This window comes from Glycine soja, chromosome 20 (genome assembly GCF_004193775.1).
Source record: "Glycine soja cultivar W05 chromosome 20, ASM419377v2, whole genome shotgun sequence".
Classification (NCBI taxonomy): Eukaryota; Viridiplantae; Streptophyta; class Magnoliopsida; order Fabales; family Fabaceae; genus Glycine; species Glycine soja.
In genome coordinates, this window is record NC_041021.1 from 39,337,052 (window position 1) to 39,364,445 (window position 27,394).

The 27,394-nt window shown below is 35.8% G+C and overlaps 4 protein-coding genes and 1 long non-coding RNA gene across 9 annotated transcripts; 1 reads left to right on the plus strand and 4 right to left on the minus strand.

The window, feature by feature from the left end:
- Positions 1 to 949: 949 nt before the first annotated feature.
- On the minus strand, positions 950 to 1,457 carry LOC114402251. The gene is made up of 2 exons (XR_003664397.1): positions 1,355 to 1,457; positions 950 to 1,242 (listed from the first exon to the last, which is right to left on the minus strand). It is a non-coding gene; the product is annotated as an uncharacterized LOC114402251 (long non-coding RNA).
- An 88-nt stretch (positions 1,458 to 1,545) lies between these two features.
- Positions 1,546 to 2,471, minus strand: LOC114402103 (auxin-responsive protein IAA32-like). The gene is made up of 2 exons (XM_028364631.1): positions 2,293 to 2,471; positions 1,546 to 1,802 (listed from the first exon to the last, which is right to left on the minus strand). The coding sequence occupies exons 1-2, from the start codon at positions 2,435 to 2,437 to the stop codon at positions 1,546 to 1,548; spliced, it is 402 nt and encodes a 133-aa protein (XP_028220432.1). The 5' UTR covers positions 2,438 to 2,471.
- A 3,909-nt stretch (positions 2,472 to 6,380) lies between these two features.
- On the minus strand, positions 6,381 to 12,776 carry LOC114403384. 5 transcript variants are annotated; one of them, XM_028366317.1, is made up of 10 exons: positions 12,134 to 12,770; positions 11,962 to 12,039; positions 10,218 to 10,934; positions 9,945 to 10,047; positions 8,881 to 8,981; positions 8,602 to 8,776; positions 7,556 to 7,726; positions 7,368 to 7,468; positions 6,860 to 6,983; positions 6,381 to 6,735 (listed from the first exon to the last, which is right to left on the minus strand). In XM_028366317.1, the coding sequence occupies exons 1-9, from the start codon at positions 12,383 to 12,385 to the stop codon at positions 6,927 to 6,929; spliced, it is 1,755 nt and encodes a 584-aa protein (XP_028222118.1). In that variant the 5' UTR covers positions 12,386 to 12,770; the 3' UTR covers positions 6,381 to 6,735; positions 6,860 to 6,926. The 5 variants fall into 5 exon arrangements, with proteins under 5 accessions (XP_028222118.1, XP_028222119.1, XP_028222121.1 ...); XM_028366318.1 differs by lacking the exons at positions 6,381 to 6,735; positions 6,860 to 6,983 and having other exon boundaries at positions 7,367 to 7,483; positions 12,134 to 12,774; XM_028366321.1 differs by lacking the exons at positions 6,381 to 6,735; positions 6,860 to 6,983; positions 7,368 to 7,468 and adding an exon at positions 8,488 to 8,532 and having other exon boundaries at positions 7,612 to 7,726; positions 12,134 to 12,775.
- A 2,706-nt stretch (positions 12,777 to 15,482) lies between these two features.
- LOC114403619 (elongator complex protein 2-like) lies at positions 15,483 to 20,352 on the plus strand. The gene is made up of 10 exons (XM_028366698.1): positions 15,483 to 15,777; positions 15,865 to 15,952; positions 16,092 to 16,177; positions 16,306 to 16,459; positions 16,543 to 16,703; positions 16,817 to 17,488; positions 17,802 to 18,123; positions 18,741 to 18,958; positions 19,211 to 19,388; positions 19,718 to 20,352. Exons 1-10 carry the CDS (start codon positions 15,646 to 15,648, stop codon positions 20,203 to 20,205), a joined length of 2,499 nt encoding a protein of 832 aa, XP_028222499.1. The 5' UTR covers positions 15,483 to 15,645; the 3' UTR covers positions 20,206 to 20,352.
- Positions 20,353 to 23,225: 2,873 nt separating this feature from the next.
- LOC114403867 (neurogenic protein mastermind-like) lies at positions 23,226 to 26,065 on the minus strand. Its single transcript, XM_028367070.1, has 2 exons — positions 24,697 to 26,065; positions 23,226 to 24,470 (listed from the first exon to the last, which is right to left on the minus strand). Exons 1-2 carry the CDS (start codon positions 25,926 to 25,928, stop codon positions 23,537 to 23,539), a joined length of 2,166 nt encoding a protein of 721 aa, XP_028222871.1. The 5' UTR covers positions 25,929 to 26,065; the 3' UTR covers positions 23,226 to 23,536.
- Between the last annotated feature and the right edge of the window lie 1,329 nt (positions 26,066 to 27,394).

Sequence of the window (27,394 nt, forward strand, 5' to 3'; positions counted from 1 at the left end):
AAATAAAAACTTTTGTATCACGTTTGCTATATTTGTAATAAGTTGGAAGCTATATATATGGTATCTATTTTCTTCCTATTGACAAAGAAAGCCCACAATATGAGAAAATAAACAAAAGTCTAAGGCTTTTTCATCTTCTTGCTTACAAACAGTAAAATAACTGATAAATTAGTTAAACATTGAAAATTGTAAAGTTATTGAATTAGAAATATCTGATAAAATTTATCGTTCAACAAACCAATAAATTAAGATAACTAAAATAACAGAAGGATAAGTTGGTATGATTTTGTTTCATATAACTCTTTTATTTTGTAGAAAAAAATAGCAAAGAATAAAAAAAGAATTTAATAAGTTATAAACTATAAATTCAAGTGGTGTGAAAATTGTTAAACATACAATTTTATTTTAATTAAACAAATTTATAAAGCTAGTAAAACATATGTATTTTTTTTAGAGATAATCATGTTCAAGTCATTGTTAAACACTAAACATTGACACATGTCTCATGGTTCAAATTTTGATTTTCTGCACCATAAATGACTATAACTAGATCAAACTCTTTTTCATAACTTGTAAGATAATTTATTATCTTGTTTTTTTATTGGTGAAAATCAAATACAGAAAATTTACAATAACTAACCTACGCTGATCAATTAACCATTAACTAAAACAACTTAATTATAATTTACGGTAATAAATAGGATGAGTATGAATGAAGAACTCTGATATAAGCCAATGGCGGGAAACATGTCATTGTCACAGTGAAAGGAACTTGAGAGACAACTGTATTTTCTAAATTAGTAGCATGAAATTTGAGAGAAATAACGGAGAACAGTTGTCTCGGTAGTGATTGCTATTTACTAGGTATTAATTTAATGCAACAATGTTGTACTGAGCAACTGCATTATAGCGATGGACCCATAGTCACCCAAATGAAGCCTTAAAGTCCTTGATTGAATTTTGGAAGTGATTATTGGTATTCCATTTTAATCATTACATGTCACGTAAGGTACGTTTCCATCACGGACTTGCTTTCTAATATACCATGTGCACTAGTTTGAATGAATCCATCAACTATTACATGGCCAAAACAACTTAACAGAAGGACATCAAAACAACTTTGATTAATTTAATTTCTACTCAAGTAAGAGACACGGAATTTAGGTGCATCTTGATGAATAGGAAACAATGCCCGAATTCTTTCTTGCAATCCTCAACCGCTTCACACATTCTATAAACTCTCTGCGACAAAAATAAAAGAAGTGAAAGAGAGAAAAAAAAAACCCAGTTAGAATTATTGATAAAATGACCTATAATAGAATTTAGAAAATTTGGCAAGTAAAACGGGACCTACTTCCATGGTACATCACCGACAGGCCTCCAATTATCTTGTCTGTCCTTGTAGAACAATGAGTACTCTGATCCCGATTGGAACAGTCGTAATCCAGAAACAGATTGGCTTCCTGAATTGTACAATAAGTTAAAAACATGTTACTAGTTTAAATAAAATTATACTAAAAATTAAAAATATCTTGGAAGTGTGCATTATTGATCATTCTGCCTACCAAACATGTCTTCTAATTGGAGTGCTAGACTTGAGTATCCACCATGATCAAGTACACAAATTTTCCTACCAATGGTAACCCCATCCATGTTAACCTTCACATAAGCCCACCTCTCATTGCTCTGGACGCCCTCTATCTCTTCATCAAAATTTTGGTGGACGGATCTAGAATGCATTGTTCTTGAATTCTTGAGATTGAGATTGGAGTGAGGCCAATCCATAAGCTCTTCATCATACACTGATTGCAAATATAGTTTCATTAGACTATATGAGGACAGCTCGAGAAAGAGAGTGGGAAATTAATTAAGTTCAAATTGTTAATGTTACAACTTCAAAGTTAGGTATTAGTTGATTTCCTGCTAACAATGTTAGTAATATAACTCATCTCGGATGAATCATCAACATACAAATGACATTAATTACACATGACTAAACTGAATTGACTTATGAATTTTCTTCTTAGAATTTAATTTCTATGCAACTTTAGTGTTTTATACTATCAACTTATAAAAAATCATGTTGGTATAAATTTTAAGATAATTATTATAAAAGTCAGTAAAATTATTGTACATGATAATCTTTGATAGATTAATAGTGTAAAAATCTTTTATATTTTTTATTTATATACTATTTACTCTCTTTTTTTTATCAAAAATATCTGCCTAAAGGGTGTATGAGAAATTAGAAAAATGAAGAATTAAAAGAATGAAGGAGGGGTGAACCCATACAGTTGGCAGAAGAATGGTAAGCTTCATGTCGAACAGTTCCTAGACTAAGACCCAGATCAATTATGCCATCATCTTGTTTTTCTTGGTAGAAAACTGAGTGCAAAGTTGAAGAGTTCAAAAGAAACCTTGATGTGTTTGATTCCATTTGGGAACTGCTGGACTTAACTTCTCAATGTAGGTATTGTTAGTCAAGGTCTAGTGAGTTGCATTTGTAGACTTTATCTATTTATAGTGAAAACTTAGAGTATCTAAATGAGACATGAAAGAGCACATGGAAGACAATGAAGCGTCCTCCATTATCAATCATTAAATGCACAAAGCTTATCTTCTGTTACTGTCTACATGGAACACAAGGTAAAAACAAGACACCCCAAGAACAAAGGATGGCCAAATTGATCCTAACAGAAGTTATTCTGGATTCTGCTTCCTGACATTGCTACAAATGCTCAGACTCTTTTTATGACAATATTCCATGGTGATAGAAACCCGAGGACAGCAACTGGAAAATACTAATGAACATTAAAGTGGCTCATACCAACATATAAATTCATTTAGAGTAAAAAATGGTAAGCTAATTATACAGGAAAAGCTAATAGTTCAATACTTCATTTATTTTTTTAAATCAGCAAAGAGAAATATTATTAAGAAAAACGGTACCAGTAGTACCAATAAGTTGTAGTTACATCACTTTGGGGTTATATTATATTTGTGAGTTCAGTCGTGATAATCTACTAGCAACATCTATTGTAATAGTCTTTTTTTTTTTTTTTATTGTATAGTCGTACGGAAGATAAAATGATCTCATGTATATTATCTAAATTTCTCGGTACTTAGCCGACTCTAGTTGGTTTAGTGTAATAGTATCTGATACAGGCAGAGATGGCGCGTCTAATTTTAGAAGTATTATCATAACTTTGAAACCTATACGGTGAATCCTTTTTGTTATTTATAGGCTAAATGCACAATGGATACTAATGTTTGCACAACATTTCTGTGCATCATTTTATACATCGCTCCAATTCTTGCACAGGGGATCCAGTGATCCACGTGTTTAGGACATGTAAAGAAATCAATTATTATACAATACTTTGATGTCAACAAGTGATGTACTTATGCAAATGAAGAAGTGTGTGCAGAAATAATTTCAATATGTTATACATGTCCCAAATAAGCAATACTTCTAAATATTAGCATTTTCTGTCAGAAGAAAATCCATGTCCATTTGCAGAGATTAATGAAATACTTGAATCCAATATGACATGCTTATAGGAATTCATTAACTTGCATATAAGTTTAAGTTTATATTAAAAAGTAGTATATAAGTGGACTGATTATTAGGGTTTAGGGCTTGAATTTTTAAAATTCTACAAGTCCTTGAGCTTATCTAAGCAACGTGGCGATATAGGCATAAAGCTCACATTTGAATATTTGTTGAGTTATCCACATATGACAGGAGTACCACTTTTCACGGGAACAGAGACCTGGTCAGATCACAGCATCCCATGCCACTATGCTTTAGCAGGAAATGTCGTTTCTTGTTTTTTTTTTATTTTTAAATGTGTTACAAGTAGAGAGAACAAATACTAGCGGTACTAAATTAAAATAGATCAACTTTAATCTTGATCTCAACAAGCTGCATAGATTGGAACTATATAGAAAACGAGTTTCTGTACCTATGTGTCTGGGTAAAATATTAGCAGTCCTGGATAATAATGGAGGCATATGGTATCTGATATTTTAATACTGATAAGAAAGATATCGGTATTTTAAATGCACACTAGATTCAAAATTTGCACTTTGCAGACTTAATTATTAGCAAAAGAAAACTGATCAAACTATAAAATTTTCGATTTTTATCCTCTTACTTTTTAATGGTAAAATTGGGTCCTTTCATTTGCAAAATTCGTGAATTTGGTGCATCCGTCCAAAAGGTCTCATTGACTATTAGAAACTTACGTTGACCTGTGGTGTGACATGTAACTTAAATTATTGGTTAGTTTGTAGTTCTCTTAATTAATAATTAACATCAAAACCACCCTGACTCTGCAATGGCTGAATCCTAATCTTCTCCCAAAACACCAAACTCTCATTCCTCTTCAATTAAACCCACGACACTACTCCCCTTCTCATCGTCACCGTTGGAACTGAATAGAAGAGAAAACGAAGTTGAACGCGCCGTTTGGGAACAGAATCCAGCTTCGAGATCCACGATTACGAACCCTTCAACAAGGAGCAGTAGCCGTCAAATCCTAGTTCAACCATGGCCGCAAGAGGAGGAAGAAGAAACTCATAAATTTGTTTCTTTTTTTAATTTATTTTGGATTTGGATTGGAATGGAGACTTTGTGAGGAGAATTGAGTATAGGATCTAGATTTGTGTTGTAGATTTGGGTTAGATCTGGATCTGGGTTGTAGAGAGGGAAATCAAAGGTCATTGTGTTGCAGACGTTGTTGGTGGTGACGAACTTGGCAGTGTCGGTGGTGTTGTCGACATTGTGCGCAAGGTTAGTGGTGATTGGTGAGGGTTTGGTTTAAATCTGGATTTGGGTTGTAGAGAGGGAAATCAAAGGTCACTACTATCTCGCGAAGGTTGGTGGTGGTGCTGAACTCGTCGACGCCGGTGGTATCGTCAACGGCGTTGTGTGCCGGTGCCCAGATGTAGTGAGGCAGAATAGGGTAAATGGGAAAAATGAAAATAAAATTTAACTAACGGTCTCTAACGGTAAAATGAACACTAGAGGGATCCAATTTTGTCATTAAAAAGTAGGGAGATAAAAAATGAAAATTTCGTAAATCAGAAATATCAAAATTGCAATTAAGCTAAGAAAATTTGACACATCAACTTCTCGAGTACTAATCTTCCCCTACAACGATTGTTTCAAGTAAAACCAAGGTTGATTTAGATACAATTCTTGGTGGTGTCAAGATCAAAATCGATGCATCAAATTATTGCAAGTGACGAGTGTAAAAAGGAAGTCTCGAATTAGATGAAAATCTATAAATTGAACTAGATATAAGTAGTAATAACTCAAATTTGATGCATTAAAATTTTAAGTTGAATGTGATGTTTAATTGGTTTGTACTTGACCCATTATTGAAGATACATCGATGGCCGTGCACTTTAATGCCTCATTGAAATGCAATAAACTTGTGTGTTGAAGAGTTCATCAACTTCTCACTGTTGACCTATTATTGATCTAGTCACTGATTGCCTCTCAAGATTTGAGTCCCCGTTAAAAAGTACCAAACTTCACAACTTAGACTTTTCAATTACAATCTGCCTTATGTGTTGAGATTCTCTTAAAAATCTTAATAAGAAGCTCTCCAAAGATTGTCCCAAACTCTTACAATTTAAGAACTTCTCACCATGTCTCTCATATTTAATTTAAGCTATGATAATAATTTCATCTCTATCCAACAAAACATATATAAAAGGTTGAAATATAAGACAGCAACGTTTCGAGAAGACAGCCATATAATGTGAATCAATATTCAAGGGGATGTTCAAAACTGAACGAAATCAATAACTGAAAAAAAATGTATTTTTATTTGAAATTTTGAATTCAGTTTAATATTTTATTTCTAGTATCAAAATCAAACCACAACTTTAATCTAATAAAATTACTTCTTTGCTATCCCTGCATAAAATCTATTTTTTCCCTAACAATTGAATCAAGCCACCGACTTTGGCTACGTACGTGAGAGAATAATTCAACTGTACATAATTTTATATATATCATTAACATCACATGTAATTTTTTGTTGTCCTATTACTTATGATTAATTAAATGTAATTTTTAAGGACTAACTAGAACTTAACTGGTTGTTAGATTTTTTTATTATATCAATTTGTTTTATAATTTATTGGTTATCAAATTAAAAATAAATTCAAGTCATAAGAAAAATAAAAATAATCAATCCAAAGTTCAATCTAATTTAATTACATTCAAGTCAAATTAAATTGAACCACATATTACTTTCATTAGAAATGGTAAGAATTTTTTTATTTTATTTTTTTGTGTAAGAATCGAATCAAAACTAACCCCTGACACCTCTAATACCTAAATGGATATGATACAAATATGTCTCTAATTTTGAAGTATCCGTGTATCATATTGTATAGGAACTCAGACCGGAGTAGTCTTGTCAAGCACACAAACCCCACTTGGTGAAACACATTTAAGAAACTCAGGCAGGTTATAGTCATGATGAAAAGTATCGTGTAAGAAATTCTGTACATATATTTTACAGAAATTGAGAGGCAATGCTGAAAAAAACAATTAGACTCCTTATAATTCCTATTTCTATATCCTCGATTGTATTCCAGAGTCCTACCTTTTGCTGCTATGGTTAGGAAACAAAAATGCTGAACCTCCTTACTCCAATGCACAAAAGGTCTCTGATCAATTCTTTTAACTTTTCTTCATAATTTAATTTAATTTACCTAGTAAAATAACCAAACAATTATTATTGTCTCAGTTGTCTGTACAATCAACAACAACATAGGCAAGTGTTGCATAAGCTCTAACGGAATGTACAAAAGGCAATATGAGAGAGACATCTCACACCTGTTTGGAATTTAGTTATCAAGCATGATCCAAGAAGGATGTATTAGATGAAAATTGACGGTGTACATCACTTGTCGTGACAGCTAAGAAATTCAATTATACATGGATACACCTGCTCCACCGCCTGTGCTCAAAATAATCATAGAAAAGAGATCACAAAGAAAGCAGCAGTAGCAGTAGGGTAAAAAAAATATAGACTAATTATTTATGTCAAAACAAATTCTTGACACGAAAGAAACAAGCAATGCTTAAATAAGACAATTAAAAATGGAAAAAAATTAAGAACGAAGCAAAAGGGAGAAAAAACATGGTAAGGGTATATTAATTGGAGAAGAAACTAGAAAGGTCAGAATAGAACAGAAAGCTCTGAGAAAATTCGTGTGGGACAACCAACATGGCCATAACCAATTAATTACAATATAAAATTGAGCATGTTATTCTTTCCTTCTTGACAATTTCCTAATCTAAAATAACATGAACATCAACAACCAAAGGAATAAGTTCATACCAGCCTTCCTCCAACCAAATCATAATGAGCATAATGTGAGCCTCCAGGTTCTCCAAAAACTTTATAGGTAACCAGGTGCTCAGGAATTAGCTTAACGGTTTCTGTTCACAAAATACCTTTAAGAATATTCACTTCTTGAAATAGCAAAACAGGGAAATAAAACATCTATGCCTACGATCAAAAAATACCTTCCACAGCTTCAGGTGGGCAGATCAGATCCTGGTCTCCAGCAATAGCTAAGATAGGGGTATTGCTTTTGTGTAGATGATCCTTGTAAAAAAAGGTCCCATTCCTGTTACATAAACCACGCTCTCGAAATGCTGTTGTGAGCTGCAAGACAAGTTTTGCGGGTATGGTGCCTACCAGTTGTAATTGTATCATATGAAGGTCGGGTGTTAATAATATTGATTAGTCAATATATAATTTGCTTAACTAAAGAATAAAAATATGTGCACTGCACTTCCTGTAACAGTGTTATTCCAGACTATATAAGTTTTAACTACAAATATCCTACTTGTTAAGATTCTGTAAAATAACAATGTATAACACACAATTCTTAATATCTCTAAAATGGAGCCACCAGGATAGTTTATAAATACTGAAACAACTAAATAAGCATTAGAAAGAAGGCATGTCGAACAGCGGTTCTGTAAGAATCCAAAACATGAGAAACCAAACTGTTAAGTCCACAAAGAATGTATTCCACAAATTTGACACTTAAAATACACATTAGAAGAATGGATTGCTCTTTCACACTTTCTTAAGAGAATATGAAAGGCCAGGAATTATTCAATTTTTGCCTGATAGTATTAATCCAACAATGAAGCTGTTGACTCCACCATTATTTAAAATATCAACTGCACTTTGGAAATGAATTGAATTTCGCAATTACGGACGATAAGAATCAATAGTTTGCAATTTAACAACAGAGTTGTGACATGACAACCCAGATATTGACTTATCACTACTGGTTCCAAAATGAAGTTTACTATCTGAAGGGCACTACCCAGCAGTTCAAAGAAACTATATCCCATGCTATGTCACAAATAATCCTATGCACTAGCTCATTTCTCTTTGTACCAAAATTCAAAAGAATGGGGAAAAGAATCAAACTCCTTACCACTTGCTCAAAGCAGCTCTGATACCATGTTCACAACCAATCCTCCTAAAACCTTAAACTATTAGGTGTAGGCTCATGAATAATTTTAGATTTGTAATGGATAAAAATACTTACAAAAGTTATTCAAAACAAGTCTTTTTAATAAATCTGGATCCATCATGTCCTCAGCAGAAATCAAAGTATTTAACCATGAGAATACATATGGTGGACGAGAAGAAAGAGGATAAGCTGCTGCTAACATTGCCCCTAAAGGAACAACAGGAACATTCAGAGCCTGTGCAGGATCTGCCTGTTCAACAAGTGACTAAATTTAGTACCTTAACAGATATTAGGGCAAGTTAATCATTAAATCTACTTAGGAAGTAACCAGAAGCAACTAAACAATTCACTTACTAGCGGTAAGAGTAACTTCAGAGTTGATTTGGATGATGTGTAGTCCAGAGATGAAGCCAGTGTAACTACTGCAGCCAAGTTGGATTCTTTTCCTTCAAAACCTTACATGAAATTAAAACAAATATTAAGTAAATAACTTACATATTTATTTTATACATGTCTAAGCAGATGAAAATACAGATGTCTCAGTATATGTAAAGAGGTGATGCCCTGCTTGTCCTAGATTTACACTTCTATGCTTACTAGTAACATGTGTTACTGTGTATTAGTTTTTTTAAGTAGCTACCAAAGTTGCAACACAAAAAATGTGTTATGGCAAAATAGAAGGGTAGAAGTGATTTTGGGAGTAAGATCATTCTATGTAAGAATCCATCAGTCAGCAGATATAATACAGATTGAATCCTACTTTCATTTATAAAAAAAAAACATAAATTCATTTTTTGTCACCTCTTATTCAGAAGACTAATCATGTATAAAGACTTTAATATGTAATCTATCTTTAATAGGATTATACTTGATCATATATTCAATCAATATAACGATGAAATTTCATAAAGTTCTAAGTTTGGTCTTATTGTGATTTGTCAAGATTTATAGTTGATTCTGTTTCAAGTAAGTTAATAGTGAATGAGGAATATTCAAGTTGGGCTAAGAAATTGATATGGATTATTGTCAGTGACTCAATCAAAATTGAAAAAATAGATAGTAGGCTAATGATTTTCATAGACAAGTTGTTGCATAGAATTTTCCTCCCAAAGTAAAAACATTGACTGAAGATTGATTCAAAGTCTTGATATCTAATGATTAACCTAATATTTGGCCAATTCAACAGCAGAATAGAAGAAAGCTACCTTCCATAGATGAACATCATGATAATATAATATCAGGCTACAACAGGAATTTCCAAATCCAAATATTATACCTCCCCCCACCCCATTAAACAATGATTGGACATTGTAGTTTAGGCAATGACAAATGTCAAACAGACAAGAATAAGAATATAATAACAAATAAAGGCAAAATGGCTAATGATCAATCGATACTACCAAAAGCATAAAACTTACCAAACCGTGACAGCATGGAGTAAAGCAGGATACCACCCATGGAGTGTCCAATTGCAAGCAATTTTCCATCTTTAGGCATGCTTTGTTTCATTATGTATTCTATCTGTACAGGTAAAACAAAAAAAGTCTTATAAGGGATATGCAGCTAGAGAGTTTCCTGTAAATAACAAGTAAAAAAAAAGGTATTGCAGATGATATGATTGTTAATTACTGTCAATAATATTAATAAGTGATTGATTTATAGCTTTCCAAAACAATAAGATGTCACCTCACCGCTGCAGGAACATCTTCTTCCAAGTAATGATCGAAGTCCCAATCATACTTCACCATCAAGTCAAGTTGCTTCTGAAAATCTTCGATTGTAGAAGTAAAACGAGCTTGTAGATCAAATAATGGAGGAGAAACAGATAGCTGACCTTCCTCGATAATATTTACTAGTTTTTGACTCAGATCAGTTATTTGACTAGTAATACCAGTGTTTTGCTTTGTTTCGAACAAAGTTGAAAGCTTTCCCCTTACCTCATTGAATTGTTCATATAATGGAGAATCCACCAAAAGTTTTGAAATCTGATCTAGAAATTTGGTAAACATCACCCTTGATTGACTTTCGCTCAGAAACCCAGAGACTCTTTCTGACAAAAGCATTAAAGTCTCGGTCAATCTTGCCACCAACTTTGATTCATCCCAAACAGTACCTAACCTAGTTAGATCACCTTTGATTGCCACATTTTCAGTTTCTACTCCATTAGGGGCAGAAATCTCAGGTTCAGATACCGCACAAAAAGAGACGTTATTCAATTCTTTGTTTGAAGCCACTGCTCCATTGGTAGCAATAGCACTTTCTGAAGCAGCTTCCATCTTCTCAGACATTGCATTGGCAGACTGTTCAATATCTTTGGAATTTGAACCCTGAATACTCAACCCAGCTCCTCGTACTTCAAGAATCCAAGTTTCAAATCCCTGACCAGACATGTAACGTGCAAATGATGACTGCAGTACATACCATGTGTTAGTGGGAAGCCTGATACATAAAATCAGAAAAGAAAATACTACCGACCAACTATAATTAGGCAAACAGAATCATTAATTACTCAAACACAGGTTGATCACAAAGAATAGTACAGAGGAAAAATGAAACTTAAACCAGAACAATATGGAGGAAATAATAATAATAATATAGAATCAAAAGAAGTAGCTTTGGTGCATTCTTTAAGGGAAGAGGCATTCAGAATTTTGCAATCAAACTGCAATTTACAAGAGTACATTAGTGTCAAAACTCAAAAGATTTCGTTTCACATATCCATATTCAATACATATCTAATATTGATACTTTTGGATACTTCACTATTGTTATTTGTGAAGCATCAAAGCATTTTTAGGCAAAATAAGTTATGGAAATCTTATACAGCCAGATACAAGACATACATGCATGTATAAGAAATAAGCATAGAAGCATTTTTGCTTGGTGAACTAGACATGAAGGCTATCGTCTTTATTGATGATTCTCAGGGAGGGAATGAGAATGGGATAGGTACTATTCTTGTTTGTAGACAATGGACCATGATTTATGATGTCAATGATTTATAATTTCTGTTTTGATTTTAGCATCGTCCAAGAAGTATCGCCTTAATTTAGATTAGTCTTATCACAGTGATATACTATGGATTTTAGTACCTTGAGGAATTAATCACTACTACATCCAAATATGAATGCATAACCATGAAACTTCCTTGTGTAGAATCATCCAATTGCCCCACTAAATTTCATAACAAGTTTACTAGCACAAGTAAACCATATTCCGTCGATGATAAATATACAAGCATCGACAAAAAATTCCAAGAAGCGAAAATGAAAACCAAAGAAAACAAACAGAGCACACAACAAGTAGACTTAAAAGGCAAACTAAACAGAGAACAGAAACACACACAATTTGACAATTACGATGGAGGGATCTAAAATAAACTTGGGATACAAATAAAATCACAAGAAAAATTATAAATTAAAAAAGGTAGAATACCTCAGGAGAAAGGTCATATCCAACGGCGTTAGTTCCCACTCCCGACAATAGCAACAGAGGATGATTCCTCGGAGGTGCCTACGAAACAAACATAGTATCCTAAGAAAATGTAACAAAATTATAAAGAGAGAACAGAAATAGGTGCGATTCGAATGAAGAAACAAAAACTAACGAGAGGCGAAGGGTGGTAGCGCCAGAGAGCGAGTTTCCAATCGGAATTGGAGAGGGAGACATAGTGGAGTTCGTCGGCGGTGCAGACGGAGGGCTTGTCGGAGAAGGCGGTGGAGAAAGCCCTGAGGCGGAAGGGTGCGGTGGCGCGTGGGAGGGAGCAGAAGGTGGAAGAGCCTTTGCACAGAGTAGAGAGCATGTCAGATTGGAAGGACAAGGACATGGACATAGACATGGTTGACATTTTGGGTAACATAACGCTTCGCTTCGCTTCTGTGATCTATCTATCTCATTACTTATTCTTTATGCGCTAATCCGTATCTAGTTTCTCGTTTCTGTCACTGGCGTTTTCAATCGGTGGGTTGTCTCAGTCAAATTGTTATGGGGGTTGACGCTTTATGCAAAATTATGATTTTTTTCTTTCTGCAAATTGGACAGCATGCTCGTCAGAGTCGCAGGACAGACCTATTCATCAACAAAATTCTCGTGTCGATACCGAAAATTGAACTCAAATTCTTGGAGATTTTATCAATCTTTATTGGCTCCAAACTTATGGCTTCTACGTTGAAAATTTGGAATTGTATCCACCACAAATATAAATTCATTTCAAGAACTAAACTAGTTCTTAGCTTTTACAATTTTGAAATTTCACATCAAAGAGGTGACTTTTTTCCTGGAAAATTGTGTATCCAATGTGCCAATTGAATTTAATAGTTTTCATGATTACTTAGTAAGAAAATTATTAATTTTTCTTTCTACGTGATTATTTTTTTATTTGGAATTGAAAAAATGTTAGAATGATTTAAGGATACTACTCTTTAAAAGAATATAAACTAACATATATACTTCTGTTATGTACTGTGCATTTTTTTAAACCAACCCCTTTATTTGTTTTAGTGTAAATAGCAACAAAGAAAATGAGAGAAATATGAACTTTTCACTATTATAGATATTAAGTTTTTCTTGTCCTACATATGAAAAAAATCTTTAAAGTGAGTGTGTTATATTATTATTTTTACATTTTATAATTAAAAATAATGAATAATTTTATATTAAAAATAATATATTAACATATTTAATTTTTTTAGTTGAATTTAATATTTTTAATTAGGATAAAAACTTCTGTATGTTTTATTTAACTGGCCTTCATTTTTTCTCTAAAAAAATTTTATAAGAGATCGCAAAAACGGTGTTATTATTGATCTCTATCATTCCTAAAAATTCTAAGATTATTCCTTCCAGAAAAACATTATAGCATCGTATTTCCGCTGCATACAAGGGAGCGGGAATGGAAAAAATACACAACAAAATCATAATCTCATTTTACAAGGGATTAAAACATGACAATGTTATGGAAGTGTGATTCCGTTGTACAACGTGCACAATGAAATCACACTTCCGTTTCGTTTTTTTTTTTTGGAGAAAAAAACTAAACAGAAGTGTGATTCTGTTGTGCACAATGTATAATCGAATTGTGATCCTGAAAGGTCCAACTCTGTAGTCTAGATAAGTGGACCAATACAATATTATACTGACTAGCAATGACATAACCTATGTCGGGAATGGTCATCCACTTCTCATAAGGCACTGAACCATGTTCGATATACAAAAATGTTATTAATTCCAACAGTCTCTCTTTTAAGCCAAATAATTGAACATAGACAAAGTGTCATGTTTTAAGTTTCTGAATCAAATCTTGGCGAACAAGAGATGAAGACTTTTGACCCTAGCCTAGCACAACTACAATTGTCAGGTAACCACAATTTCCATTCGCTTGGACATCAACAATGTTTTCAAAATGCATTCTTGCAATTCATCGGGAAATTCATCCATATAATTGTCCATTTTTTCTTCTTGTTGTCACGTTAACCCTTACGAGCGACAGTTGGAGTTCTTGAACTACCAATCATTGTGTTCATTTCATTGACATGCTCCCACATTGAAGGTTTACGCTTGATAGATTTCACAAACTTTGGGGTACCATTTGTTTTTATTTTTGTTGTAGGGGGACAGATCGAAGTGGTATTCCAAAAATTAGAACTACAGTGTTAACCCATTGCAACTCATGGAAAATCAAGTCTTGTGCTTCTCTTGATACAAAGTCGTGCAACTTATACACTGGGGTATTAAACTTGTGCTCGACCACATTTATGTTTTTCCGAAACGAAGCCTTAATTGTTGTATGCTGCAAGACAACCATGTTGTTCATTGCATCCCAACAATTATTCAAATCTCTCGTGCTATCACGAAGCAACCTCTTCAATCTACCATGTGCGCCTTCAACCCTGTGAATAATTATCTTAATTTAATAAAATAAAACTTAAGCCAAAAAAATTAATGTCAAAAAATTTATATACCTATTTATTGTTGTGTTTTCAAGATGCATGATCCGATCAACCCATGCTTATACAAATTTCTCCTTAAAAGGCATCAATTATGTTTGCTGGACATAGTCAACAAATGTTTTATAATGTGTGCACTGGGTTGTAAAGTTCTTAAAGTGTGCAATATATGATACTTCATTCAGAGACTGCAACAATAGTTTCCAAGCATCCATATATGTTGTCACTCTTCACCCTTATTCCTTTTGTATTGACATTCTTATTAATGTGAAACATACATAATAAGTTGGTTGAAGAAAGAAACATTGTCTCCAATGTATTCATGAAAGCAAGATTCCTATCACTGGCAATAACATGAGACAACACATTATTTTTCATAAACAATACTTTCACCTTGCGTAAAGCCCATTTGAAATTATTTGTTTTCTCAAAACTTAAATAAGTAAAGGCAACATCGAAAGTCATGCTTGTTTAAGTGATACCAATAATTTCCAACAGCAAAAGACAATACTTGTTTGTCTTGTAAGTTGTATCACAAATCAACAAGATTGGAGATGAATTCAGGAGTTTGATGAAATTTGGGTGTGCTCACATTATATCTTTGACGACATCTTCATTTTCTAGCCGCCTAAACCAATAAACATACTGGTCGCATTCCATCAACTTTATCAGATGTTGTATTTATGTCCTTGAACCCCTTTCTTGGAGACGATGTCTCTAATGTTCATTGTATATAGTTTTGATGGCACTGAAATTTGTTTGATCTTGAACCTTGAATGTCAACAAATTTTGATTAGACTTCACCATGTTTTTTATCAATTGGTTAATCTTGGTTTTTTCTTTACTTATTAAACGACCAACATGTAAATGATCAAACAATATTCCCATCACTTTATGGTTATGAAAACCACATTCAACATTAAATATCCATCTAGAGTTCTCACAAATCTCCTTTTTCTCTTTTTTTATTCATTCTTTCAGTGTGGGACAAGAGCAATTTCATTGGGCTTAATAGTAACAACCTTGCAAATACACACTCGAAGTCCACTAGGTGGCCCAATGCTCTTTCTTCATTCCAACGATCGCGGCGCGTCGCCATTCTCGCCTGAGAATCGAAAATCCAAAGCTTTCGGCGCCTTTAAAGTTTTTCTCCCTCCGTGCACAGTGCGTGAGAATGCGTGAAGTCGAAGTGAAAAGGGTGTTTATTGGAGCGGGATGCAACAGAATAGTGAACAACGTTTCATGGGGTGCTTCTGGTTTGCTCTCTTTTGGAGCTCACAACGCCGTTGCTATTTTCTGCCCCAAGGTTCCCTTTTCACTTTTTCTACTTTTACACTCTCCTTTTATCTTTGATTTTCTCATCTTTTTATTCTTTTTTTTGGGGTGTTCGCAGAGTGCTCAAATTTTGACTACTCTCCCGGGTCACAAGGCAGTTGTGAATTGCACTCACTGGCTCCCATCTAGCAGGTTTCTATTTAAAGGTACTATCTTTCTCCATCTCTTATCAACTTGAACTCTGCAAGTTCATTTTTTTTACTACCATAAAGTTTTACTGGGATATGGATCAAGGTTCAAAAAATATTATGAACTGTTAATATGCCTTTTCCCTTTGATGTGCAGCAAAACAATTGGAGCAGCACTATTTGCTATCTGGAGATGCAGATGGTGCTATTATTTTGTGGGAACTGTCCCTTGCTGATGGGAAGGTACAATTTCTTCCTTTTTTCTTCAATTTTTGTACAAATAAATTATGAGAGATACTTGTCAGTTGGGAACCTAGATGGAATTATAAATTATTGTTCCTTGCATTTTTTGTCTTCTGAATTGTTTGTAGTGGAGGCAAGTGTTACAGCTGCCACAATCACACAAGAAAGGTGTTACATGCATTAGTGGAATTATGGTTTCTCAAACTGAGGCAATGTTTGCATCTACTTCTTCAGATGGCACTGCTTGTGTATGGGAACTTGCATTTCCAATGACAGGAAGCGGTAAGCCATATTTCCCAATCCGTTTAGTACCATGTTAGTAATTTTATAATCTACATCGATTGAGACTTGCTTCATCATTTTAGGTGACTGTAAATTATCGTGCCTGGATTCTTTCTCTGTTGGTTCTAAATCTATGGTAACCCTATCGTTAGCTGAATTGCCTGGAGATAGTGGGCAAATTGTCCTTGCAATGGGAGGATTAGATAACAAGATTCACCTCTATTGTGGTGGAAGGTCAGGAAAGGTATCTTTATCCGCTAAGTTGTATATTATTAACTTGAACTTTTGGTTTCTTATAGTTTTATCTGGCGGCTTGTGTTTGAAGTTATTTTACTTTTCTTTTACATATGAACCCAGTTTGTACATGCATGTGAGCTAAAAGGGCATACAGATTGGATCCGGAGTTTGGACTTCTCATTACCTATAAGCATCAATGGGGAAGTAAACAATATTTTTCTGGTTAGTTCATCTCAGGATAAAGGCATACGAATTTGGAAGATGGCATTACATAGCTCTATGTCCAATGGACACGGCATAGACAGGAAAGGAGAAATAAGCTTATCATCCTATATAGAAGGTCCCGTGCTTGTGGCTGGTTCATCTTCTTTTCAGGTATCCTTAGAATCTCTTTTAATTGGACATGAGGATTGGGTATATTCAGTAATGTGGCAACCCCCTTTGGTTGCACCCATGGAAGAGGATGCCTATTATCAACCCCAAAGTATCTTATCTGCATCTATGGACAAGACTATGATGATCTGGCAACCTGAAAAGACTTCTGGTGTCTGGATGAATGTGGTCACTGTTGGGGAACTAAGCCACTGTGCTCTGGGGTTCTATGGTGGCCATTGGAGCCCAAATGGAGATTCAATTTTAGCACATGGATATGGTGGATCTTTCCATCTTTGGAAAAATGTTGGTAATGATAATTGGCTGCCACAAAAGGTCCCCTCTGGTCATTTTGCATCAGTGACTGATATTGCATGGGCTAGATCTGGTGATTATATCATGTCCGTCAGTCATGACCAGGTATTTATTTAAAACACATTCTGTTCACAAAGGCTATATACTATTGATCAATCATGTCTATTATTTTATCTATTATGATTTCATATGGACTTGAATTTCAAAAATAGCTTGCACTCCGTTGTCTACTTTATTAATTAGTATATGAGCACTGGCTATGTGAATTTTGTGTTTTTGAAGAGTAGAATAATGAAATTCTAGCTGCTTGTGTAATTGTTTCAGTTTCTGCTATTGGTATTTCAAATAATAACTCCGAATATTTTTCTTGAATTTGTATTGGCTCTGAAAATTGTTGTTGCTATGCGAAACTTTGCAGACAACTAGAATTTATGCTCCGTGGAAAGTTGAGGCTTCTCTCCAAGATGGAGAATTTTGGCATGAAATAGCTCGCCCTCAAGTTCATGGACATGATATAAATTGTATGGCAGTTATTCATAGTAAGGGGAATCATCGTTTTCTCTGTGGAGCTGAAGAAAAAGTTGCCAGAGTGTTTGAAGCCCCGTTATCATTTTTGAAGACATTAAATAATGCCACTTTGCAGAAGTCCTGTTCTTCCGATGATATCATGGGAGATGTTCAGATTTTGGGTGCAAATATGTCAGCTCTTGGACTATCACAGAAACCTATTTATGCTCAAGGTTAGTCATTTCATTGAAAGTTGAAATTGATAATGTGATGCGTAACAAACAGATTCAGAGATGATAATCATATTGTCAAATTTTGGTGCTCTTTCAGCCTTTCTCATCACTATCTACTGTTGTTAACTTTTATAGCGACGACATCTGGTTCTAATTGCTTAAACAGATAGAGTCAATGGTGGAAGCTAAACAAAAGGATGCAATTAGTTAAGGAAAAAAATTATAAACAGGTGGTTTATTAGTCTTGATACATGATAGTCAGGTAAAATTGCACCCAAACTAAGCTAATTCATACTTCAATGTAATTTACATGTTAACTTTTTTAATCTTTAAAGATTAACTTAGATGTAGCTACTAAAATCCAAATATTTTGTGTTTTATGTCTCTTAAACCCATACCATATTAGCTACACATTTGCTCGTCCATCTCTCATTGAGGATATGGGTCCAACCCAAGAGTTGACTGATATCATAGAATGGGAAACTAGTATACTAAAAGTCTAAAACCCCTTGTTTCATTTTCCTATGTGAAACTTAATTTTTGAAACAGTTATAAATGTTATTTGGCATGCTTGTCTTTCAAAAATTAATAATTTTGATGGCAATTCTACATTGCAGCTGTGCATGAGGCCCCTAAAAGAAGTGGGATCGATGGTCTTGACACCATTGAAACTATTCCTGATGCAGTTCCAACTGTGTTCACTGAACCACCTATTGAAGATCAACTGGCTTGGCATACACTTTGGCCTGAATCACACAAACTCTATGGTCATGGAAACGAACTATTTTCTTTATGTTGTGATCATAAGGGTGAGCTTGTTGCTTCTTCATGTAAGGTGAGTGGTGTTAGTCTTAGCTGTGCACACCTGTATTATTGTTGTTAGACAGAAGATTTAGTTCCTACTTGTATGGAAATCCTTGTTGCTTGCATATCTCATAACTTGATGGATAGACACTGTTTATTGTGTTGATCTTCATTCAACCAAGCTGCTTTAGATTGTTGTTAGTTAGTCTCTAGTTCTCTACCTTGTTCACTTTTCTGCTTTATCACTGATATTGCTATTGCACATACGTTTTATGCATTGCAGGCTCAATCTGCAGCAGTTGCAGAGGTATGGCTTTGGCAGGTGGGTTCATGGAAAGCAGTCGGCCACCTGCAATCCCACAGCTTAACAGTGACACAGATGGAGTTCTCACATGATGACAACTTTCTTTTGACTGTCTCGAGGGATCGCCAGTTCTCTGTTTTTTCAATCACAAGAACAGGTAGATGTGTCATCATTGTTTAGGCATATAAGTTTGCACCTTTCCATTATTATTATTATTTGGTAATTTTCCTTGGTTGACACCTGACAGTGTTTGAGATGGAATGTCCAAGTCTCAAACCTGCAGAAAACTAATGAAACTGATCTAACCGTTATCTAACTGGTTGGCATCCCTTTTTAGCAATATAATTGCTGAATGAGTAAAAGTAATTTTGACACAGTTATTAACTGGAATTAACTGGACTGTTTTAGTACTGTAATAGTTGCAAGAGTTTCTTATTGGCTACTGCAACTCAGCATATATCCTAATCACGCAGTTGTGGTTTACAGGCACCGGTGAAATCAGTTATAGTCTTCTTGTGAGACAGGAGGGGCACAAACGGATTATCTGGTCATGTTCTTGGAATCCACATGGTCACGAATTTGCGACAGGTTCAAGGGATAAGACAGTGAAAATCTGGGCCATAGAGAGGGAGTCTGTCAAGCAGCTTATGTCTTTACCTCAATTTACGAGTAGTGTAACAGCATTATCTTGGGTTGGTCTCCATCATCGGAAGAATAATGGACTTCTAGCTGTTGGAATGGAAAATGGCCAAATAGAGTTGTGGAATCTGTCTTATAACAGAGCAGATGATGGGAGCATAGCAGCACCAGGTTTGGCTGCTTCTCTTGCTGTACGTATAGATCCTTTTATATGCCATGCGTCTACCGTAAACCGTCTAGCATGGAAGAAAAATGAGGATGATCAAACGAGTATGCAACTTGCTTCATGTGGAGCTGATAATTGTGTAAGAGTGTTTGATGTATCTGTTGAGTAATTATTGTACCCCTTTTTTTAGTTATATCTGTAGAATGATTTTTTTTATCCTCATAGCTATGGCTAAGAAAATTTGTCCCTGCTTGCATTGTTCTTCTCCAGAAATGCGAATTATTATTATTATTATTGTTAGCAATGTCTTTTTTTGGCTAAATAAGCAGAGTTTCTTTTGAGTTTCTTGTGGTGTTTTAAAAAGGAGGGTATTTTAATATAAAAAGTTAAAAGTTGTAAGGTCCATTTTTGTAACAATAATTCGGTGTCACATAATTATTGAAACAACTTTTATCATTTTTTTTTATGTAGAGTGCGATATTATCTTCATTATTAAATTTATAGTGCAGCAAAGGCATCCGAATGGTCCCCTTAAAAACCGGTTCATAAGGGGGTGGTCTACCCAGCTATATGAGCACTTATCATGTTCATGAATTACCCGATGTGGGACTATTCTTAACACGTCCCCTCGAGTCAGGGCTGGTGGCACCCACCGGACAGAAGCAAAATATGACTCTGATACCATATTAAATTTATAGTGCAGCAAAGACATCCGAATGATCCCCTTAAAAACCGGTTCATAAGGGGGTGGTCTACCTAGCTATATAAGCACTTATCATGTTCATGAATTACCCGATGTGCGACTATTCTTAACATTCATTATCCAAAATTGTTTATCCGTAGTCACGAGACATGTAACATCATTAACATGTGAATTGTGATTGTAATCATACCCTCCAAAAATTTCTCCAATAACGGTCATCAGTTTATCACTTGTCACTGTCTCGTGAAATTAGGGTGAGGGTGAAAATCAAAAGCTTGTAAGTGATTTAAGTGAACAGTACTCCAAAAATATTGTTTTTTGTGTATAAATAGGCAAAGCCGAGCATATGCTTGCCAACCTGCATCAACTAGAAGTTGTTCATTGAGTCGGATGTGGATTCAAGCCGATATGTTATTCGATTGATTGGAATAAAGTTTGGGGAAATATAGGATGATTATATCACATGTTGTTCTTTATGAATGTAAGAAAAAGATACACATACAGATATACTAAAAAGAGGAAAAGATTTGTAGAGTTGCAATCTTTATTCTCTCTTCTAGTATTACACGGTTGTTATGAATTAATAAATATTCTGTTCATCCTTTCCCACTACTAAACAAAGGCAAAGGCTTTCAAATATTCCAGTAAGAACACGTAAACGTGGTGTGTTCATTATGACAGAAATATTGTTCACGCGGATGACTCTTATCTATTATAGGCCTAGCTTCTCTTTTCGTTTAAAAATTGTGGAGCCCTGAGAAGCTCAATGTTTTTGGTGATTAGAATTTAAGAGAAATAAACACCGTTGTTAGGGACTTTATGATCATCTTAAGTGGGGCCCTTGATAGACAGCTTTTTACTTGGTACCTTTGACACTCCACCTCCAATCCATTAAAATCTTCGGAGGCAGAGAATCAAATTTTGAGCAAATGGCTCATTGATTCCCTTTCCATCATTAAGGAATTCAGTTCTTGGAAGCAAAGGGTAAGGTAATATGCATTGAAATATTGCATTAATTTCGGTGGGGTGCACATACACACTGTTCTTCCATGCTTTTCTCATAGTTATATGGGTTTCCATGACCTGCCCAACTTCCCACTTTGGGCTATGGCTGCCTCAGACCTCGGTCGGCAATAGTGCACCAATTTTGTGCATTGAATCGGTAGCATTTTTCTATGTAAAAACCAGTTTATGGGATGGTGAGGGACCCTGACCTACGTTGACATTGAACAGATAGGGACCATAAGTCATTTGACAATTGTTAGCAACATCATTAATGTGGATGATAATGTTAATAATACATCACAAGTATGCAATATAGTTGTTTGAAGCAGAGTCAGCATCAACCACTAGTCCCCAGGCTTTAATTTAAAGACACGGATGACAACATTTGAGTGTAGGCAGCGGCTTAATCGTGCAAGCGTATAGTTGGATATTGAGACATAAGCATAGTTTTGTTTGTTCTGAATCGTACATTATTTCTATTTGGTTCGAGACTAGCAAAATTGTACTCCTAAGCATGTAACCAGCTCAATCTTACGCCTAATCCTAACTTTTAAACCTCGTACAGTTAAATTATTCTTATATCGACCACTAACTAGTACTTAGTGCTTACTTTAATACATTAAAACATCGAATTTTATATGTACCTTGCCACTAAAGTCACATGAAATTCAGCAAAATCAACATATGTAACGTGCACTCTGTTGTGAGGGTTTTTTTTTATTAATCTTCAAATCCACTATACGTTAAAATTTCACATCAATCGAACACTTTGGCTTAAAATTGTTGTCATCATACATTTGTGTCTTGCTCAAGAAATTGTTCTGTTCCAGAGTGCCAGCCTTTTACATAGTAGCTCTCGTAAGCATACTGAGCATTTGAATTCAGATCCTGAAGTTATCTTGAAAGAGAGATTTGCTTGAGACAGTATTCTTGCATAACATGATAAGTAAGCCATTAGGCCAAAGCAGGATACAAGTACAGAGTGTGGTCAAGCGTCGTCAATTTTTATAGGACTACCTAATCTCTGTATAAAGTCATACTATGCAGCTAGAAACGATCATAAAGAATCCCACTTGATAATCCAGTAGAAAAAGGGGCAGTATTTTTCTTTTTGTTATTGCATTTAAAAGCTGACATGTAAATGATAATTCAAGGCGTAGTTTTCATGAAGGAGAATCAAATTCAAACTAAAACTCGCAAGGGCATTATTGTTGGGTCATGCACAGCAAAACCTGAAGTCAATCAGCAGAAACGTGATTTTCCTATATACATAAAAATGAACAAGAGGATTGAAAATGCGGCCAGACTGACGTATGATTTATGACTACACGCACAAGTGCAAACTTGTGGTCCTTCATGCATGGCTTTGGTCATATAAGGGACCGAGGACAAACTGCTAGTAGTCCAAAATGGCCACATCCATTGCACTTATCAACAGAAATGAATAGTGTATCATGAACCATGGATCACAAGACCAGAGCAAGAAAGAATACCCACTATTTTTAGTAGTTTATGACAATAATTTCAGGAATTGATATTTGAACTTCACAATACAATGTTTCAGACTTGACCTTTTACAGTATAACCTTGGACCAATTTCATTTCCTATATAAATTATAAATTATGACATAGAAGAAAAAGTACAAGATGATCACAGTTTCTTTTTTTTTTTTTCTATCCAAATACACATACCACAAACAGTTTATCAAACATGACGATAGGAACTGCATATAAAAACTTAAAGGGAAACCAAACCCATTTTTTTCAAAATTGTTTTTTTTTAAGGAATGGTTTATAATGGTTGTGAGGTTCTTATCTGCTGCTGCTGCTTCACGCTGTCTGAGGGATGCTGAGCTGAACCTTCCTGCATCATCACAGCAGCAGCAGTCATAGTCTGGTACTGTGAAGGAATTGTGGGTGCCATAGGTTGAGAGTAGTATATTTGAGCATGAGCAGGATCCGCATAATCAAAAGCATAATTCGCAGGGGCAGCAGAATTGGGAGCCATGGACTGAGAAGGATGGTGAATCTGTGAGTAGGTGACATATTGCTGCTGATGTTGGCTTGTAGGAACTTGAACTAGTTGAGGGTTGCCTGCAGTTGCAGCTCTGTAAGCATTCATTTCAGTTTTAGGCATGGGAGCATTTCTAATAGGGTTGTAAGTAGCAGGCTGTTGAACCAATGTAGAAGGATTTGGTGGAGTTTGTGGCCGGCTAGAAGCGATGTTCCCTGCAGACTCGCCCATATTAGCCTGCTGCAGAGGCAGGTTGTAAGCCTGCGCCTGTCTCGTGGTCACATAGTAAACCTGGGGATGCTGGGGATGTTGCTGGGAAGGATATACAGGATAATATGCAGGAATAGCAGGGTTATGGTGAATAAAGTGTGCGCCATGAATAAACTGTTGCTGCTGTTGCGGCAGTGTCTGTTGGTGTTGGTGTTGGTGCTGTTCAAATTGATGTTGCGGTTGTGATTGCAGCTGCTGGTGCTGTTCAAATTGCTGTTGCGGTTGTGATTGCAGCTGCTGGTGCTGTTCAAATTGCTGTTGCAACAAATATCCGGGGTCATGTACATGTTGCTGCATCTGGATCCGACCATGCAGATCAGACACATTAAGCTTCGGATCCACAGGGTTACTAGGAACCCTTGTAGTGCCAGGTTGAATCTGAACTTGTTCTTGATATACAGCAGCTTTTGAACGCGAGATTGCATTCGCAAGGCTACTATCACTGCAGGATCAAAGCAAAACACCAAAAACCTAATTCAAGCAGTGCCAATTGAAACCATCGCCAAGAACCAAATCCCTTACTAACCCTATACACTCATAACCAGACCCGATAAGTAATAACATGATTCAACATACTAATGAAATAAACAATCCAATCTTAACATTAAAATTTACAATCAGAACAATTCAAAGACAAAACCAGATAGAGAAATTGAAATCGAGAATACCTAGAAACTGAATCAGGAGAAGGCAAATCAACAACGGCGCCACCAGCAGTTGACTTCTGATGAAATTGAGGAGCAAGTGTTTGCGTTTGTGCCTGTGACTGTGCTTGTGTCTGTGACTGAACCTGTGGTTGAGGAGTGGGTGGTTTTCTATACCCAACAGGAACCCCATGGTCCGATCTCTCATCATCGGAGACAACGCGGTTATGATGCTCCCCAGCAACCACCGTGGCGGGCCCAATCGGCACACCCACCGCGGCGAGAGTCGCGGGAACCGGCGGCGGAGGCGGCGAAGAGAGCAAAACAAAACCCTCATCCGGCTGCTGCTTCGGCCCCACACCAACCCCTATCTGCGCGAACTGATCCTCAATCCCCAACACCCTCTGATCCTCCACGACATGAACCCTAATCGGCGGCAAGTTCGCGAGCGAAGGCGACGAGGAAGTGGACCCAAACGACGACGTCGTTTCGAGCATGGGCGAATCAGGAACGGAGTGAACATCCTGCTTCAAATTCTTCCCGTTCCCGAAAGATCCACCCTGCGAAGCACCACCACCGCCAACACCACCATCCACACCGTCCTTCGAACCGGGTTCGAGGTTGTTCCCGGCAACCTCGTCGTCAAGTCCAAGAAGGCAATTAACAGAGGCAGAGTCCGAAAACCCGCGGTTAAGCAATCCGGCGCCGTTTAAAGCATTCAAAAACCAATCGTCCGATTTGGCTGACGTGTCGAGAATTTGGGCAGGGATAGAGTGAGTGGATTCGGGTTTGGTGGGGAAGAGGAAGAGGCGGATGCGAGAGGGTTTGACGGCGGAGGTGGCGGCGGCGGAGGTGCGGTCATACTCGTCGATCATGTTCTCGAGGTCCTCGTCGGTGGTGACGGAGATGAGGGAATCGAGGTCCTCGTTGGGGAGCTGGTACTTGAGCGTGAAGGGTCTTCCATTCAGGAATGTTTTCGAGAGGCGCGTGGAGAGGTCCGCGAGTGAGGTGGCGCGTTCGGAGACGATGATGCGCGTGTCGCCGCCGACGTAGCAGAGGGACTTGTCGTGGGGGCGGGGGACGATATGGCCGCCGTAGCTGCACATGAGGCGGAGCTTCGTCGACGCCGGCGCGAAGGGCTCGTCCCAGGAGTCGGTGTTGCGGGAGCGTGGCGAGGATTCCACGGAGTCGGGGTAGCTGAGGTGCTGCGGCGGAGGCGGCGGGGCGGTCGAGGGGGTTGGCGGTTGCGCCTCCATGGTGAGAGTGAGAGAGAAAGGAGGGAGCAACGCGCTTGAGGAGATGGTCTTATACTAACTTAACTTGCTCTCCCTTTTTTTTTAATTGATATTTTAATTTGAGTGACTTTTTTAATCAAATATAAATATTTTTGTTTGTTGATATTTCTCTCTCCCTCTCTCTGAGCGGGTGGGTTCTTGGAAAAAGCGAAGTTGGGGATGGAATACTGTGGGAAAGGAGTGGAAGCGGAAAAAGGGAAAAAAAAAACTGTGCTGATGTTGAGGGAGACTATGAGTTTGACACCTAGTTTATACTCATTGGACCCTGTTGCTTTTCATTTATTGTGTCCCCGTCAACATTCACTAATCACTGGACCACGCAAATCAATTTAAATTTAAATCAATTTTAAAATAAAATCAATTTTTACTAATATAAATTTTAATTAAAAAATAAATAAAATCGAATAAAAAATCATTTCTCTCAATAGTTAAACTTGTGCTTGTGGGTTAAAATTTTTACACTAATAAAAATTTAATAATTAATAATCAAATTTGTCGACAGAAAATTATGTCATTTCAAAATTTAAAATAGTATTTTTTGAATTTTTTATAAGACTCAATTAATTAATTTATAAGAATTAATAGTATTAAATTTGTTTTAATTTGTATTTTTTAGATTACTTTTAACATTAATAAAATATACTATTTTATTCTTTTTTCCAGGTGTACTATTTTATCATTTATTAGTTTTATTAATTAATTTTTGTCATTAATTATTCTTAAAAATGATCATTAAAAGAAATATTTTTTTCCCAAAAATTAACATTTAACGACAATTTGATTGGGGTCAAAAATGTGAGGAGGGGAAGAAAGGCACATAAGGGAGGAGAAGTTCACACATTGTGGGATCCACGTATTTTTTTTTTTTATCCTCTACCAATGAGCGGATCGGAGAAGAAATTCAGATTGTTCATGAAACTTACCGGTGATGCCCTTTTCACACTCCTTATGAGTTATGATGGATAGAAAGCTTTAAGAAAGGATCAAAATATATTTTTATTTAATATTGATTATTTATTCTAGTTTTTCTTATACCTATTAAATTACCTTAATTTAAATATTTGTCTTTATTTTTTTCAACCAAATAACTTATTTTTTAAGATGTTATAAACGGTTTAAGATGTTATAACTGAATATAAAAACAAATTTATATATATATATGGCTAAATAGAATGAATACGGTTAAATGTTAATAGCATAAATTAGACATAAATAGTTAGCATATTTGGGTCGTTTTTATCGTACGCCCTTACCTTTCTGCACTGGAACCTTAAACCATAATTAAACAAATTTGGTACGTAGCCGCAAGTGGGGGTGGTAACTAGAACAAAAAGTATCGAGCTGACGTAACGTAACCACCTAACACCGTTTTTATGTTAAAACGGATATGATATGATACGATACGAAATAACGGAAAGATAACAAAT

What these genes read in the sequence shown, in the direction of transcription:
- LOC114402103 (XM_028364631.1), bottom strand. Translation starts at nt 2,437, where the DNA reads ATGGAATCAAACACATCAAGGTTTCTTTTGAACTCTTCAACTTTGCAC. An exon ending in TTACCATTCTTCTGCCAACT is followed by an intron (nt 1,803 to 2,292) that starts GTATGGGTTCAC and finishes ATTTGCAATCAG; the next exon opens with TGTATGATGAAGAGCTTATG.
- LOC114403384 (XM_028366317.1), bottom strand. Translation starts at nt 12,385, where the DNA reads ATGTTACCCAAAATGTCAACCATGTCTATGTCCATGTCCTTGTCCTTC. An exon ending in AAGAAGATGTTCCTGCAGCG is followed by an intron (nt 10,048 to 10,217) that starts GTGAGGTGACAT and finishes TTACCTGTACAG; the next exon opens with ATAGAATACATAATGAAACA. An exon ending in ATTTGGTTGGAGGAAGGCTG is followed by an intron (nt 6,984 to 7,367) that starts GTATGAACTTAT and finishes TTTTGAGCACAG; the next exon opens with GCGGTGGAGCAGGTGTATCC.
- LOC114403619 (XM_028366698.1), top strand. Translation starts at nt 15,646, where the DNA reads ATGCGTGAAGTCGAAGTGAAAAGGGTGTTTATTGGAGCGGGATGCAAC. An exon ending in TAGCAGGTTTCTATTTAAAG is followed by an intron (nt 15,953 to 16,091) that starts GTACTATCTTTC and finishes TTTGATGTGCAG; the next exon opens with CAAAACAATTGGAGCAGCAC. An exon ending in GAAACCTATTTATGCTCAAG is followed by an intron (nt 18,124 to 18,740) that starts GTTAGTCATTTC and finishes TCTACATTGCAG; the next exon opens with CTGTGCATGAGGCCCCTAAA.
- LOC114403867 (XM_028367070.1), bottom strand. Translation starts at nt 25,928, where the DNA reads ATGGAGGCGCAACCGCCAACCCCCTCGACCGCCCCGCCGCCTCCGCCG. An exon ending in TCTCCTGATTCAGTTTCTAG is followed by an intron (nt 24,471 to 24,696) that starts GTATTCTCGATT and finishes TTGATCCTGCAG; the next exon opens with TGATAGTAGCCTTGCGAATG.